Source organism: Zalophus californianus, chromosome 4 (genome assembly GCF_009762305.2).
Source record: "Zalophus californianus isolate mZalCal1 chromosome 4, mZalCal1.pri.v2, whole genome shotgun sequence".
NCBI lineage: Eukaryota > Metazoa > Chordata > Mammalia > Carnivora > Otariidae > Zalophus > Zalophus californianus.
The window spans coordinates 155285439-155300782 of record NC_045598.1 but is presented as its reverse complement, the minus strand read 5'-3'; the positions used below and the strand labels follow the sequence as shown (position 1 = coordinate 155300782).

The 15344-nt window shown below is 39.4% G+C and overlaps 1 protein-coding gene across 1 annotated transcript in view; it reads left to right on the top strand.

Annotated features, from left to right (window-relative positions):
- YWHAZ (tyrosine 3-monooxygenase/tryptophan 5-monooxygenase activation protein zeta) overlaps positions 1-5252 on the top strand; it is a 31548-nt gene extending 26296 nt beyond the window's left edge. The window contains exons 4-6 of the mRNA XM_027571855.2: positions 83-246; positions 324-419; positions 3012-5252. Coding sequence (XP_027427656.1) covers positions 83-246; positions 324-419; positions 3012-3071 — 320 coding nt within the window. The 3' untranslated portion in view covers positions 3072-5252. The remainder of the gene's footprint in view (positions 1-82; positions 247-323; positions 420-3011) is intronic.
- The last annotated feature ends 10092 nt before the right edge of the window (positions 5253-15344 follow it).

Sequence of the window (15344 nt, the reverse complement as noted above, 5' to 3'; positions counted from 1 at the left end):
TTGGATATTAAAGGTCTGGCTTGAGGGGTGAAGATGAAGTGCAAACTTTGTTGATAATGTTTTGGCATGTTTTATTTTCCAGGGATTGTGGATCAGTCACAACAAGCATACCAAGAAGCTTTTGAAATCAGCAAAAAGGAAATGCAACCAACACATCCTATTAGATTGGGTCTGGCCCTTAACTTCTCTGTGTTCTATTACGAAATTCTGAACTCCCCGGAGAAAGCTTGCTCTCTTGCAAAGACAGTACGTATTTTCCCTGTTTTGTGGGAATTTAGTAATCCTTATTATTTGAGCACTGAAATGTCCTTCTTTCATCATAGGCTTTTGATGAAGCCATTGCTGAACTTGATACATTAAGTGAAGAGTCCTACAAAGACAGCACGCTAATAATGCAATTACTGAGAGACAACTTGACAGTAAGTACATGACAGTGTTATGAATGGCCAGTGTGGTTGAAATTATGTTCTTTTATAGATTATTACAAGGGATATTTCTGGTCTCTTTATTGAATATAAAATTGTATCAGCTATTAAATCTATGAAGAAAAACTGCCTTATAGAAACTAAGATTAGATCAAGGACCAAGAATGTATACTGTAATTAGTTACATATCTATTGTTAGAGTTTTAGTTCTTAAAATAATTTTGTAAGCCCTGGTTTTGGACTTTCAATCACATAGGCTGTTTTATTTTCCAATTCGGTTTGGGTGTTTCCATTTGTTCCATTTTAGTCACAGAATAGTTTTTATTATCAAAATTTATACAAGTTCTCTTCATGTTTAAATTCCATTAAAAATGGTTTTCTTGGGGCACCTGGGTGGCTCAGTCAGTTAAGCGTCTGCCTTTGGCTCAGGTCATGATCCTGAGGTCCTCGGATCAAGCCCCATGTCGTGTTCCTTGCTCAGCAGTGAGCCTGCTTCTCCTCCAACTTCTCCCCATTCGTGCTCTGTCTCTCACTCATTCTCTATCTCAAGTAAATAAATAAAACCTTTTTAAAAAAAAATGGTTTTCTTGACCATAAAGTTGCTTCCATATTTAGACAGCTGTGGTACTCCATCAGTAACTTCAGTTACAAAATTTCAGATACTCTATGGAATTCAAATGGGAAATCTCTTTTGCCTAGCTAGCCTCTTAATTAACAAAAAAAAAAAAAGACTTGTTATGGAATGTCATGCTTATCCTTAGCATACTCCAAACTGAGAAGAAAGAACTGTAATGCTGTTATCACATTGAAAAAACCTACAGTAATTCCTTAATAATGTTTAATATCTAAATAGTACTCATTCCAGTTGTTTCTTTTTTAAATTGTCTATTTAATAAGCAGTTTTTTATTTGAATTGGGATCCAAATAAAGTCTACACCTTGCAAAGTGGTTGGTATGTCTCTTTAGTCCCATAGGTTTCCCCATTCTCCTTCAGATAAATACTGACTTTGAAGTTTTGAGTCTTAGGTGAAAAAATTATCAAGTACCTGCTGTGCCAGCTAATGAGAGCTAGGAGTGAAGAGTTGCAGTGTAGAGCCCGAGAACTGTATATCCTTTTATACATTTCACTTCTAGCTTTATTCTAATTCACTGCCAATTTTCTGAACCAGGTCTATATTTTGGTGTTATTATCATCATCAGAGTTTTTTGAACCACATTGTATACTTTGTTATTGTTAAACACTTAAAATTAATTTTAGAAAGTGTAACTGGGGGCTACTTACAAACTTGTGGGATTTTTATTTCCGTCAAGAAAATAACCTGTAGTTTCTTAAAGAATGAATTTTTTATGTCAAAGGAAAGCACTTTGTTAGGTATTTTTAATATTAAGAATTTTCCTATTTTCTCATTGTCATTCCTAAAAGGTAGAAATTGAGACCTAACTTGCTGTATATTGTCATCACTTTTTGAGAAGGCCTGGCTTGAAATACATAGTTCCAGCTGATTTTGGTTTTTAGTATAGCATGAAAGAGCATACTCCCAAAAACTGAGTAAAAAGAGAACCAAGGATTGCATTCTGATTCTGTTACTAATTACTGTGTGTCTTCTCTGAGCCTTGGTAATATTACCTGTAATCATTATAGGTTGATTGGATTATTTATCTGTTAAGAAATTTTGCCAAAACTACCTAGTATTTGAGATTGGATGTGATTGACTAATATTGCCGCCAACACATAACCCTAGTAGAAAAATGTATCAACTTTTTTGGTATTTATGGAAAATTCGAGAATCCTTGAAGGTTAAAACTGGAAAGAGATGGTAGAAGATAATTTCATCTTACAAAACCTGTTGAACAGGAACACACAGACTTCCAGAGGTCATTTAGCTTAAATGTATGACGTTGGAAGAAGTCTCCTTTCTAGGGCAGAGATCTGTTTGGTTAATAAATAAAGCTAATGGATGATTTGGGAATTAGGAAAATATTATTGCATTTTTTTCCTTCATTTTTCATTGTATAAGCAGTCCTTTTATAATTACATCTAAAAGTCATTATGGACTGTTAAGACTTGTAAAAAATACTAATTTTTGAAGAAGCTGAAATAATTTTGAGATTTCTTTAACCTGCCAATAAATTAACATTAATGAAAAAGATTAATAGATCCATAGTCTTAACACTATGGGACAATTCAGTTTTTACCTCTTAGAAGATTGGGTTCTAACCATACTGTTTTCTGTTCAACTATTTATTTTGAATCCTATAGATTCAAAACGTATGTTTTTCTAAGCTAAAAACATTAGAAAAGCTAAATTTGTAATTTAATTCAAACTTGATATCCTCATTCTTGAATTTCATGAAGTGTGAGATTCTCTTTGCAGTGGGAGTCTTATGTTATACGAAAGAAATCAACCTGAGCTTGAACTTGGGTTTGAATTAAGATGATTCTAGTTTAGGTACACTAAACTTAAACATCCATCTCTAAAGAAAGCTTTCAGCAAAAGCTGTGGTTATATTCTGGTAACTATGACAAATTTATTAAGATTTTTCTCAAACTGAAACATGCTGAAAAATCTTTCCTTCTTTTACCAGTTGTGGACATCGGACACCCAAGGAGACGAAGCTGAAGCAGGAGAAGGAGGGGAAAATTAACCGGCCTTCCAACTTTTGTCTGCCTCATTCTAAAATTTACACAGTAGACCATTTGTCATCCATGCTGTCCCACAAATAGTTTTTTGTTTACGATTTATGACAGGTTTATGTTACTTCTATTTGAATTTCTATATTTCCCATGTGGTTTTTATGTTGAATATTAGGGGAGTAGAGCCAGTTAACATTTAGGGAGTTATCTGTTTTCATCTTGAGGTGGCCAATATGGGGATGTGGAATTTTTATACTAGTTATAAATGTTTGGCATAGTACTTTTGGTACATTGTGGCTTCACAAGGGCCAGTGTTAAAACTGCTTCCATGTCTAAGCAAAGAAAACTGCCTACATATTGGTTTGTCCTGGTGGGGAATAAAAGGGATAATTGGTTCCAGATACAGGTGTAGTTTTTGTGGGTACTTTAAGGTTTGGAGCACTTACAAGGCTGTAGTAGAAATGGGTATTCTGTAGATATTACATATTGAACCATGAGTATCTGTGGAATACTCTTCAATGTGCACACCTTTGACTACAGTTGCAGAAGTGTTCCTTTAATTGTGACCCAATTTACTCTGGATAAGGGCAGAAACGGTTCACATTCCATTATTTGTAAAGTTACCTGCTGTTTGCTTTCATTATTTTTGCTACACTCCTTTTATTTGTATTTAAATGTTTTAGGCAACCTAAGAACAAATGTACAAGTAAAGATGCAGTAAAAATGAATTGCTTGATATCCATTACTTTGTGTATATCAAGTACAGCAGCAAAATAAAAATCCCATGTATTTAACTTTTTTTAGGGGGTTTTTTTTTTTTTTTTGGTTTTTTGTTTTTGGGGTTTTTTTTTTTGCTTTTGTGATTTTTTTTTTTTTTTTTTTGATACTTGCCTAACATGCATGTGCTGTAAAAATAGTTAACAGGGAAATAACTTGAGATGATGGCTAGCTTTGTTTAATGTCTTATGAAATTTTCATGAACAATCCAAGCATAATTGTTAAGAACACGTGTATTAAGTTCATGTAAGTGGAATAAAAGTTTTATGAATGGACTTTTCAACTACTTTCTCTACAGCTTTTCATGTAAATTAGTCTTTTCTGGTTCTGAAACTTCTCTAAATTGTACATTTTTAGAAATTTATTCCTTATTCCCTCTTGGCAGCTAATGGGCTTTTACCAAGTTTAAATACAAAGTTTATCATAACAAAATACTACTAATATAACTACTACTGTTCCCAACCATGTCCCATATTCCTCCCCTCCCCTGGGGGGCGGAAAGAGTTTTGTATTTTTTTTGTTTGGTTTTCTGGTTTTTGGTTTTTTGTTTTTTGTTTTTTTTTAGCGACGGGATTGATTGGAAAAAAGTAATGTGTTCCATTTAAAATTTTGGTATATGGCATTTTCTAACTTAGGAAGCCACAATGTTCTTCGCCCATCATGACATTGGGTAGCATTAAGTTTTGTGCTTCCAAATCACTTTTGTTTTTAAGAATTTCTTGATATTGTTATAGCCTGCCTTCAATTTTGATCCTTTATTCTATTTGTCAGGTGCACAGGATTACCTTTTTTAGCCTTCTGTCTTGTCACCAACCATTCCTACTTGGTGGCCGTGTACTTGGAAAAAAGGCCGCATGATCTTTCTGGCTCCACTCAGTGTCTAAGGATACCTTGCTTCCTTTGCTTGCATCCCACAAACTATTTCCCTCATCCTATTTACTGCAGCAAATCTCTCCTTAGTTGATGAGATTGTGTTTATCTCCTTGTAAGCCCTACCTATCCTGAATGGTCTGTCATTGTCTGCCTTTAAAATCCTTCCTCTTCCTCTCTTTAAATAATGATGGGGCTAAGTTATACCCAAAGCTCACCCTCAGACTATTTTCCTCAGTACCTTGCAGAAAACACCAAACAAAAATACCATTTTAAAAGAGGTGTATTTTTTTTTCTTTTAGAATGTAAGCTCCTCAAGAGCAGGGACAATGTTTTCTGTATGTTCTATTGTGCCTAGTACACTGTAAATGCTCAATAAATATTGATGACGGGAGGCAGTGAGTCTTGATGATAAGGGTGAGAAACGGAAATCCCAAATAACTGTTTTGTTGCTTGTTTTATTATGACCTCAGATTAAATTGGGAAATACCAGCCCTTTGGCACAGTTGTCCCAAATACTACATTCAAATAAAAGTGCAATGGAGGCCTTGGGGTCTTTCTTTGAAGGAGAAAAGATCTCTTATGCATTGGGGCAAAATAATCATCTTCATGGCTCTTTTTTTACTGATTTCTCCTGACGCCCAGGCCAAGGACATGAAGTAATCGTTTATAGCTAAGGAGCATTAAACTAGACTTGAGATGGATCTCATTCAAGTATAAATAAAAATAAAACTAAAGCTTGTCACATTTGCCTATTTATGTGCATTAGTCTTCTAGTTTGATTCTGAAATTGTGATAATACTTCATTAATATTAGCTGTTAATGTTTCTACGTACTAGTGCCCAGTAGATGAAGGAAGAGGCCAACCTGAGATTTTTTTGCCTTGGGATTTGAAAAATAAATTTTTATGACCTTTCCTTAATTGTCCCAAATCCAGGCTTCATGTCTGTTTTTGTCACTATAACGTTGATATTTCCAGGAAATTGGAGAATACAACAATGTATTTTCTGTGTGTGGAGTATTGGGATTGTTAAAAAAAAAAGTCTTTCACAGTTGTCCTTTTGAGAGAGGAGCCAGCATTGAGATCAGTTGAAAGGATGGACTTGGCTACAGCTCTGACCTATGGTCCTAGCTTTTCCATTTAATAGTTCTGCTGTTATGTCATGCTCTAAAGATCATAGAAATGGTGGGGGGTGAGGGGGGAGTATAAGAATTAAGAAGAATGCCAAGTGGTTTAACTATAGGGCCTCAGTTTTTTTCCTTCCTGTCTTCCCTACAAAATAGTCACCAATGCTGCCATGGCCCAAAACATACTTAAACCTAATAATGGCCAGTTTGGAATCTGCAGTCTTAGATTATGTGTGGTTAAACCTGAATTTGAGAGTGAAACCTTGATTGAATAATTGAGGAACTCTTAACCAACAGTGAAAAGCCTCTGGGTGCAAATCCAAGAATTTTGGAGACTTTCCAGCAGTGGCAGTTATCATTGAAACAGTTTCATATCTACATTAGGGGAGAATGGCACTTCATTTGGATGCAACTACATCATAGTCACTGCATGAGAGTCTACAGTGTGTTAGGAACTTCCTAACTGGTGCTGTGTACTGAGAAGATAGTCTTCCTATACATTCCTGCAGAGAAAGGTCAAGGAACCATAAATTATTTTGTTGTATGTAGGAAAATAAGTGGTGGAATTGAAACAACTACAGTTTTTTTTTTAAGATCTTACTTATTTGACATACACAGTGAGAGAGGGAACACAAGCAGGGGGAATGGGAGAGGGAGAAGCAGGCTTCCCGCTGAGCAGGGAACCCGACATGGGGCTCGATCCCAGGACCCTGGGACCATGACCTGAGCTGAAGGCAGACACTTAATGACTGAGCCACCCAGGTGCCCCAGAAACATCTACAGTTTTAAGGGGGGGGTCTCCAAAACTCGGCACTTGGAAGATGGCTAGACGTGGGTCTTTTTCTAAATGTGAAATTACTGTCGATAAAGTACTCCCATGCTTTTCAGTGTTGTGTACAGCGGTCACAGTGTTACTGGTTAATTCTAGCTCTCCTTTAGACTAAAGGCCTAAAATTAAAGATACTGCTGGATCTGTATAGGTACTTTTAAGAAACTTCACGACAGGCCTCTTACGGAAAATGGTACTCTTGAAATGACAAAATAATGGTACTCAAGATCTCATCACAGTAGATGTGCTTTAAAAACTTGAAAAGCATAAAAATGCTGAGTACATCAAAATCTGATAATGCTACTCAACCTGGATTCTTTGAAGTCTATTTTATATATGATTGTCAGCCCCCAAGTGTTTCAGAACTTGGAAGTTACTGAAGTAGCAAGACTTGATATGCTAACTTTGGGAAGACATCTGTACCTGCCCTGTATCATTACCATAATAAGTTTATAAGAATGACTCTCATCTTGGACAAGCAAGCATATGTGTCTTTTGGATATAGAAACCAAGTTGAAAGTGGATATATTTGGGCACAGCTATTACCGACCCTAGGTAATGCCAGAGACTCAGTTGATAATGAGTACCCTTTTTCCGTATTTGAGCTCATTCTGTGAAATTTCTGAAAGCCCAAACTTAACCAGTCAAATGTTCTCAAAAGACTTAAGTATTAATTTCCAATTTCTTAGAAGCCATCGGTATTTTAAGTAGGTGCTTGGCATTTTTTGTTACTGGATGTTGGTTTGGGCCAGCCACTTTTCTGAATGTTTAAGAAGGGCTTCTCAAATTTATGTTTTGAGTCAAGACTTTGCAGAATGAATGGGGTCCAGATGGAGGTTGCAGCATGTGCAAAGGCTTCAAGTTACGAGAACTTGAAAGACTTCCATGCACTCACAAGTGAGGGACTCTAGAAAGAAGAAACAGGCTCCCATGTGCTGTAATGATTGAGTGTCCATGCTGCTGAAGTCTGTAGGGGTATGGGGAACACATAATATTTGGCAAAACAAAGGTGTGTAAGATTACATTTTGAGTCAAAAAAGACTATTTCTAAAACAACTATGGTCTGCAAAACAAGTTTGTGGATCTCCTTGGCAGATGATTCCCAAAGCAAGGAAATTAAAGGTAAAATTTACCTGTCAACAGGTTCTCCACATTAATGACTGATTTAGTTTGGGAGCAGGTACTGTACTATATTAGAACTTCCAACTGTGTCAAGAGAAAAGTAACGATTTTGAGTATTTTAAGAAAATGCCATTTGCACTTTTAAATCATGCCATCCACAAAAATCAAATACAGAAGAATGAAAGAGTTAAACTCTGATGTTCATAAGATGTAGGTGATACGAAGTTTGAGGAAACATCTCAAAATGGACACAGAAGGCCTAACTAGGAAAATTATATGTAAACTCGGACTCAGTATATGAACCTTAATATAAATCCAACTACATAAAAATTTAGATAACGAAGTGAAAAGTGTTAGACACATATAATGTAAAAAATTGGTATACATATATAAACAATAGGGAAGTGGGCAAAGGTTTTGAACAGGCATTTTTGTGGAGGAGGAAATATATGACCAGTAGATATATGAAGAGAGGTTTAACCAGGGGAATGCAAACCAGGACCACAATTAGATATCACCCTTTTACCCCCACATAATGTAATTTGGAAGTCTGGTCATACCAAATGTTGGAGATGATGTGGTTTGAGACCTCCCAGTACTGATGGGAGTTTAATTACTACATCCCTTTGGAAAATAATTTGGCATTATCTCAAGGTTGACATTCACATCCCTAGAGTTGAGCAATTCTCTCCTGGGTGTATCTCCTGGAACACTTGCATTGTACACCAGGAAATTCACAGCTGCACTATTAAAGCAAAAAAAAATGAGACCATCCAAATGTCCATTGAAAGAACGGATAGAGTTATTTTACCCAACAACATAATCTTCATTAGTGAAAATGAAACAACTACAGCCCAGTTAGTTGGTAACATGATTTTAATAACAATATTTAGTGAAAAACAATACAGTATGATATCCTTATAAAAATGAACAGAATGCCTTTGCTTAAGCATACATATACATGATAAAACTTTCTCTTTACGATGGATACTCCTGAGACAAAATTTAGAATAGAGGTTACCTATGGAGAAGCAGGGAGACAGACTAGGGCAGAAGGACAGCGGTAAAATGTAAGTTATTAGGTAATGTGACCATCGTGGGCATGGGATGGTGAGTTCACAAATACTCATTAGAAAGCAGTCCATTCAAGAATAGAGATAAAAGGATTATGTTTAATCCAGCTCTAGGCACTAGAAAGTCACAAAGGAAAAGAACTAAAGGGGAACAGTACAGTGGGCCAGTAAATTCAGTAGTCAAAGGCTTGCTTGATGGTAATAAGATTAGCAGAGAAAATATGAAAAGTAATCACCAAGTTTGATGAAACAGCACACAAGATGGTTAATTGCTGTCCTAACCGTTACACCCTAAAATTGTCCTACTGTCCTTTCTGTTTGACTCTGGAGGAGCAAGGAGCAAGAACTGGAGATTTAGTCAGAGGAAGGACAGCTGGGAAGCCTTTATGAGGAAACACTGAAACTAGTGCAAACTCCAGGTCTCCAAAACGAAGGAGCAGGGAAGTCTGTAAGAACTTTTGGTAGCACATAGCCTATCTCTGTCAGGCCTTAAGAATTTTTTGTCCTACCAGCCATACCACTTAAGCGGATTCAGACTATCTAAAGGTTCCGTACTTCTCAACCTTTAGAGGAAATGCACTGCCTTCAGTCCTGAATCCCTGAGGCATCTGTCACACCTCATGAATAGCCAAGGCAAGATTTTCACTATTTTTTCTCATATTCCTCTGGGATTCTTCAAGAGTTTAACTGGTTTCTGTAGGAAAAGTCTACTGACGAGAGTTGAAAGTACAGAATCTATAATCCTTAAATAGTACTAGATAAAATATAAATATGGTTGTTGGTTATTTTTTTTTTCTTTCCCAGGATTTGTCTTTCTTTTCTTTCCCAGAAAGTCTTTTTAGAGACCTTAGTCCATTCTTGGAGAACTTTATAAGGGGTCAAAGTTGAGCCAAAAGATTTGGAAATGAATTTGGAGAAAGCTTTGGAGTGCTGGGCATTCCTCTGCACCATCACCTGACTGCTCACTGAAGGAGGGGATGGTGTTCCAATGGGGATACTTCACAGACTATTCCAGAATCTAATCCATGTGGCACATAGTGACACTAGTTAGGCTCATTGGACATTCTCCAGTCAAAAGATGGTGTCTAGCTGGCTTTGCCAACGGCAAAGTGGGGAGAAGTAACTGCATTAGGAATGGCCTGCTCTCTCAAGGTTTGTGGAGGCAGAGAATGTGGACATGTTTCCAGTCGGCGAGGGGCAAGACTAGAAATTTATGCAGTGCAGAATGCAACTCGGGTTGGTTTTAAACCAATGAAAATGTTGAATAAATAATGTGTCCTCCATTTTCTTGAGAAGCTATTTTTCTTTAGTAGCATCAGTAATGGGACAAAGCGATATCATGTGCCTCCTTTTGCAATGCCCTAAGGACCTGACATCACTTCAGTTAGGATTCCTGGAAAAAGTGCATAACCTGAAACCAATGGGAAGACATCAGGATAAAACAAAACAAAACAGGGAGACATTCTACAAATCAATTGGTCATGAAAGTCAAAACTGAGAAATTGTTCCAGATTAAGGAGACTAAGGAGACATAGCAATTACAAGCAACTGAAGATCCAATTCCCAAGACCTTATTTCCAGAATCAAGTTCGTTTTGTATTTTAACAGCTACTTGGTTTTTAATATTTAAAAAAATGTCATAGGGATATTGATAACAGTAGTATCCCTTTGAGTTCTTGGTTGCTTTGGAAAGGACTTTAGAGATAAATGTCCTTGGCTTCTAGTCCAAGGTCAGTTTTATTGTAAATGACCATCCTCGGGATTGGTGGGCCTGCTCTTCTTCACATGGAGGCATGGAATTGTGGCCTTTTCTGCTCCCCGACCTCCACTAGGATCTGTTTTGCTCCTTTTCACTTACAACCAGCATGTTGTATCTACCTTCACGTACTTGCCATAGTTCTGATGCTTATTTGTGGTCTCAGGATTCTGTTGTGACTTAGTCTTCTTTGAGAATGTAGAGCTCATCTCTAGGTGTGACCTAGTCAGGCTGGGACCAGAGCCACATTTACCTGGTGACAGCATTGGTACAAATGAAACTTCTAGGGCGTGTGTGTGTGTGTGTGTGTGTGTGTGTGTGTGTGTGTGTGTGTGACAGAGAGAGGGAAGAAGATAGTAGACCCAGTGGAAATTTGCCAGCCCTGATTTGGGAAAAGCAGTCTCAGGTGTAGGGAGAAGAAATATCCATCTGTTCCCACACTGACAATGAGTCTTAGAGTTGTAAGGAATAAAAACTCTAGAACGGTGGTTCCTAAACTTGGCTGCCCAATAGAATCACCCCAGTATTACTCAAGACCTTCTACTTATCCGTATCTGGGGTAGGACCCAGGTATCATTCTTTTAAGCTCCCAAGTGTATAAATTATAAGTGAATAAAACAGTCTTTGAAAAGAATCTATTATCTGGTGTTGAGCATTCGTCCTGGTCCACTGGGGAGATCAGGCCTCAGCCCACCTTCCACTGCTTGCTTGTGAGTTTGCCCAAATGACAACTTTCTTGCTAATGAGCTCAGTTTCCTCATCTGCTAAAAGGATTCTAACCATGGGCTTTGGAATCAGACAACCTCCCAGAAGAGGAAGGGGATTTGTAAGAAGCTGGGATTCCACAGGTATGGTTGGGGGGGGCCTGTTTTCAGCCACTGTTGTCCTTCAGGTGTACAAGCTGAAGACAAATAAAAAGAGAGAAAAAAAAGTCATTTCTTATTCATGTCATGTCTCTAGAACTGCAAAATACAATGTTTTCCACATCAAAGACTCCTAGCCTGGAAGAAAGAAAAAAAACGATCTACTGTGGATTTATCTGCCAAAGTCCAGAGGAACTATTATTAGATTTTCATGATAAAAACGGAACAGGGAAAAAGTACAAAAGCCTCTTCTCTCCTTCTCACGTTTAACACACCTGCCTCATGAGAAAGTGATGTGACATCTTTTACAAAGGCACACTTTCACAGAGTTAGCAATTCCACAAATCAAATTCCTTCTAAGACATCACAACAGACTTTAAGAATTCAGGATTACCTTACGTGCCTGTTTGCTGGCCGTTTAACATCAGTATTACGGTAATCCTTTACACTTGTGTGGCATTTTAAAATCTTAAACCATTTTTACAATCGGGAAATTCTCATTACCACCTTAGGAGGTTAATGGGGCTGATAATAGTTTCCCTGTCTTGACAGTGAAAAAACTGTTTAGATGAATTAACTGGCTTGCTCCGAATCCGACGTCCCGGCTGGCCAAGCAGAGCTGGAGCCTGGGTTTGGAGGGGGAGAGCAGGGCAGGGGAACGCAAGAAGGGACAATTGGGGAGGGGAATGTAGGAGGCATGTCTGTGGAAACCAAGGTTCATGCATGGAAGCCAAGGGCAAGCAGTAGGCATGGAGAGGCAGGTGGGAGCCCCAGAAGATGCATAGGGCTCTGGATTTTCCAATGGGATGACGAATATCCTCCAGCTCCAGGGAGCTTGTTGTGGAGTGTCGGGGGAGAAGGACAGCGTGTATTTCAGGCACTGCTTGCTGGGGTTCCTTCCTACTGGGCCATGAGGCGTGAGCTGCTTCTGCTGCCCGCGGCTTCCATGCACAAACTGAGAAGCCCGAGGGATGCCCACGCCCCCAGATTTACATGCACTGTGATAGCTCCTAAAATTAGACTAACCTTCCAGACACAAAGGAGTTCTGAATGCACCCCCGATGGTGGGATTTCAGGCAGTGGGGGAAGACCCTAGCATCTCACAAATCATGCCACTGATTTTCTACTGCCCTTGTTCTTGTGAGGGGTCTTGGAGAGGACCCAGCCTCTGGCTGACCCAGGGGCGGGACCCCGGCCATGAGAGACTCCTCACCCCCTCCCGTGCCCTTGCAATGTGGTCTCCTCTTGCCTTTCCCACTCCCAGAGGCTGCTGTATGGACATAGCCTGGAGATAGTGCTGTGATGATGAGAACACCCACAGATATCCTGGACTCAACCCAATTAAGGCCTCTTGTTTACGATTTGGCCGGCTGGTGCGGAGATCTACTCATCTTGCCGCCACCCAAGACAAGCCTTGTTAGGTAAGTTCCCTCGCTTATTAGACCTGCCACCTCCCAATCTGGTGTGGCTGGCCTCTGTCTTCTGCGTCTTTCTCCCGTCCGTGCGCTCGTGTGCGGGGCCAGTCTCACGGTACCCCCGGGAAGCCCTCTCTGTCATTTCACTGGGGGGTCCCCACGGGACATACATTTTGTTAGGCTGGGGAAGGCATATCCAGTTTGGTTTCCCCTCGTCAATTTATTTAAAAGGAACATCCACAGACTAATCCCTTGTCTTAACCTGCTCCAGTGACTTTTACCTACAGAAGTCAAGACTTAGTTACACCTCCTTAAAGGAACAATCAGTATGCAGTTTCTCTCTCTTCTTTGGTATACCCTCGCTTCTAATTTCCTGCACACTCTCTTGGGGATCCTCAGAAGGGAATTAACTTCCTTTATCTTCTATTGCTTAAGATTAACTATAGAACTCCAGGAAGCAAGGGATCCACCCCCCCCGACCCACAAAATACACTTTTAGGCCACAGAGGAAGATCATCGGCGGCTTGCAGGCCTCCAGTCCTACATGTCGTAACTCTTATCTCCCCACCTGCCCAAAGGGAGCAGCCCCTTCTTGGTTGAGCAGGCGGCTCCCGATCCGGTTTCCAGCCTCTCAGCGCCACGTATTGTAGAGACTGTGGAACGCAAACCCAAGAACAGGAAGAAGAGTCTCAAAAGTACCTGAAAACTTCCAGGAGCGTCCTTCCCCAGAACGTGCTACCCAAGCACATTCAGAGAATGTTCACAAGGATGCAGAAGGGACCTCAGGGATCTTCATTTTACAAATGAGTAAACAGAACCAGAGAATGGAGGTGACTGGCTCAAGGCCAGGCAGTTGGGGGGCAGAACGGAAGAAAGTATCCGAAGGTGAGATAAGGATTTCCTGAGGACTGGAATATAGTTCCAGGTACATTCTCGCTCCCCGTCGACCTATGTTGTCTTTGCAGAGACAGCTGCCTTCCAGCTCACACACGAACCCTAGATGTCCAGAGCTGCCTTCGTTTGTTGGCCATTTCTTTTACTTCTAAGGAGAGAGTCACAGCTCACCCTGTTTAGTACGGTAGCAGCCGCTCACCACGTGCGACTACTAAGAACTTGAAATGTAGCTGGTCCGAACTGAGACATGCTAGATTTTTGAAGGATGGAAAAAGAACATAAAGTATTTCATTGATCATGTTTTAATCTTGATTACATGTAGAAATGATCATCTTTGGGGCATATCGAGTTAGATAACACACACTTTTAAGATTAATTTTACTTTTTAATATAACTGCTAGAAAATTCTAAATTACACATGTAGTTTGCATTCTGTTTCTATTAGTGCTGTTCTAAAAGATAATCACAAATCTCAGACAAATATGAAATGAACATGTATCAAGAATTTTGGGGGGCGCCTGGGTGGCTCAGTCATTAAGTGTCTGCCTTCAGCTCAGGTCCTGATCCCAGGGTCCTGGGATCGAGCCCCGCATCGGGCTCCCTGCTCGGCGGGAAGCCTGCTTCTCCCTCTCCCACTCCCCCTGCTTGTGTTCCCTCTCTCGCTGTGTCTCTCTCTGTCAAATAAATAAATAAAAAATCTTTAAAAAAAAAATCTCTGAAGGCTCATTAATAATGAAGGAACTAATAAGGTATTATGACCAGCACAAAGGACATACGAAAAGCTAAGCTATTTATAGACAAATTAACAATAAAATATTAGGATGCATTTGCTTGGTTAGATATAAAACTGGTTAATGTCCAACAGGCCATAAATCTTAGGGGCTTTCTGTTCTAGTCAACAGAAATTACCTGCATCTCTACTGGACAAAAATATACAAATTAGCAAGTGACCTCACACTAAGTCTGGGACTTCTGATCAATAGGAAACAATGAGATGCACTACATTGCACTGGACCAATGTTTCCAATAGAGATATAATGCAAACCGCACTGTAACTTTAAATTTTCTAGTAGCCACGTTTTAAAAGAGAACTAAAAAAGCAAGAGGTGAAATGAATTTTAATAATGTATCTTATTTCACCCAGTACCTTCAAAATATTATCACTTTCACATATAATCAACATAAGATTATCAAATATGTTACATTTTTTTTTCCAACTAAGTCTTTGAAATCCGATGTAGATTTTTAACTAAACAGCACATCTTAATTCAGACCAGCCACATTTTAGGAGCTCCATGGCCACCCCTGGCTAATGGCTATGGTGTCAGACAGCACAATTCTAGACAATCCTCAGCTGGTCTTTGACCTGCTCTTATACTGAAAGGATTGAAAGGCAGGCGTCCACCTCATCTGCCTTATTTCCAAGCGTTGGATGTTTTTTTCTGACAGTCCCCAGATCTTCCTATGCATTAGGTGGGCTCTGGGGATGTAAGGAATGGGTAAGTGGGTCCGAATGCGGGCTGCGGGGCCCGAGCGTCGGGAAAGAGCCGACACCGG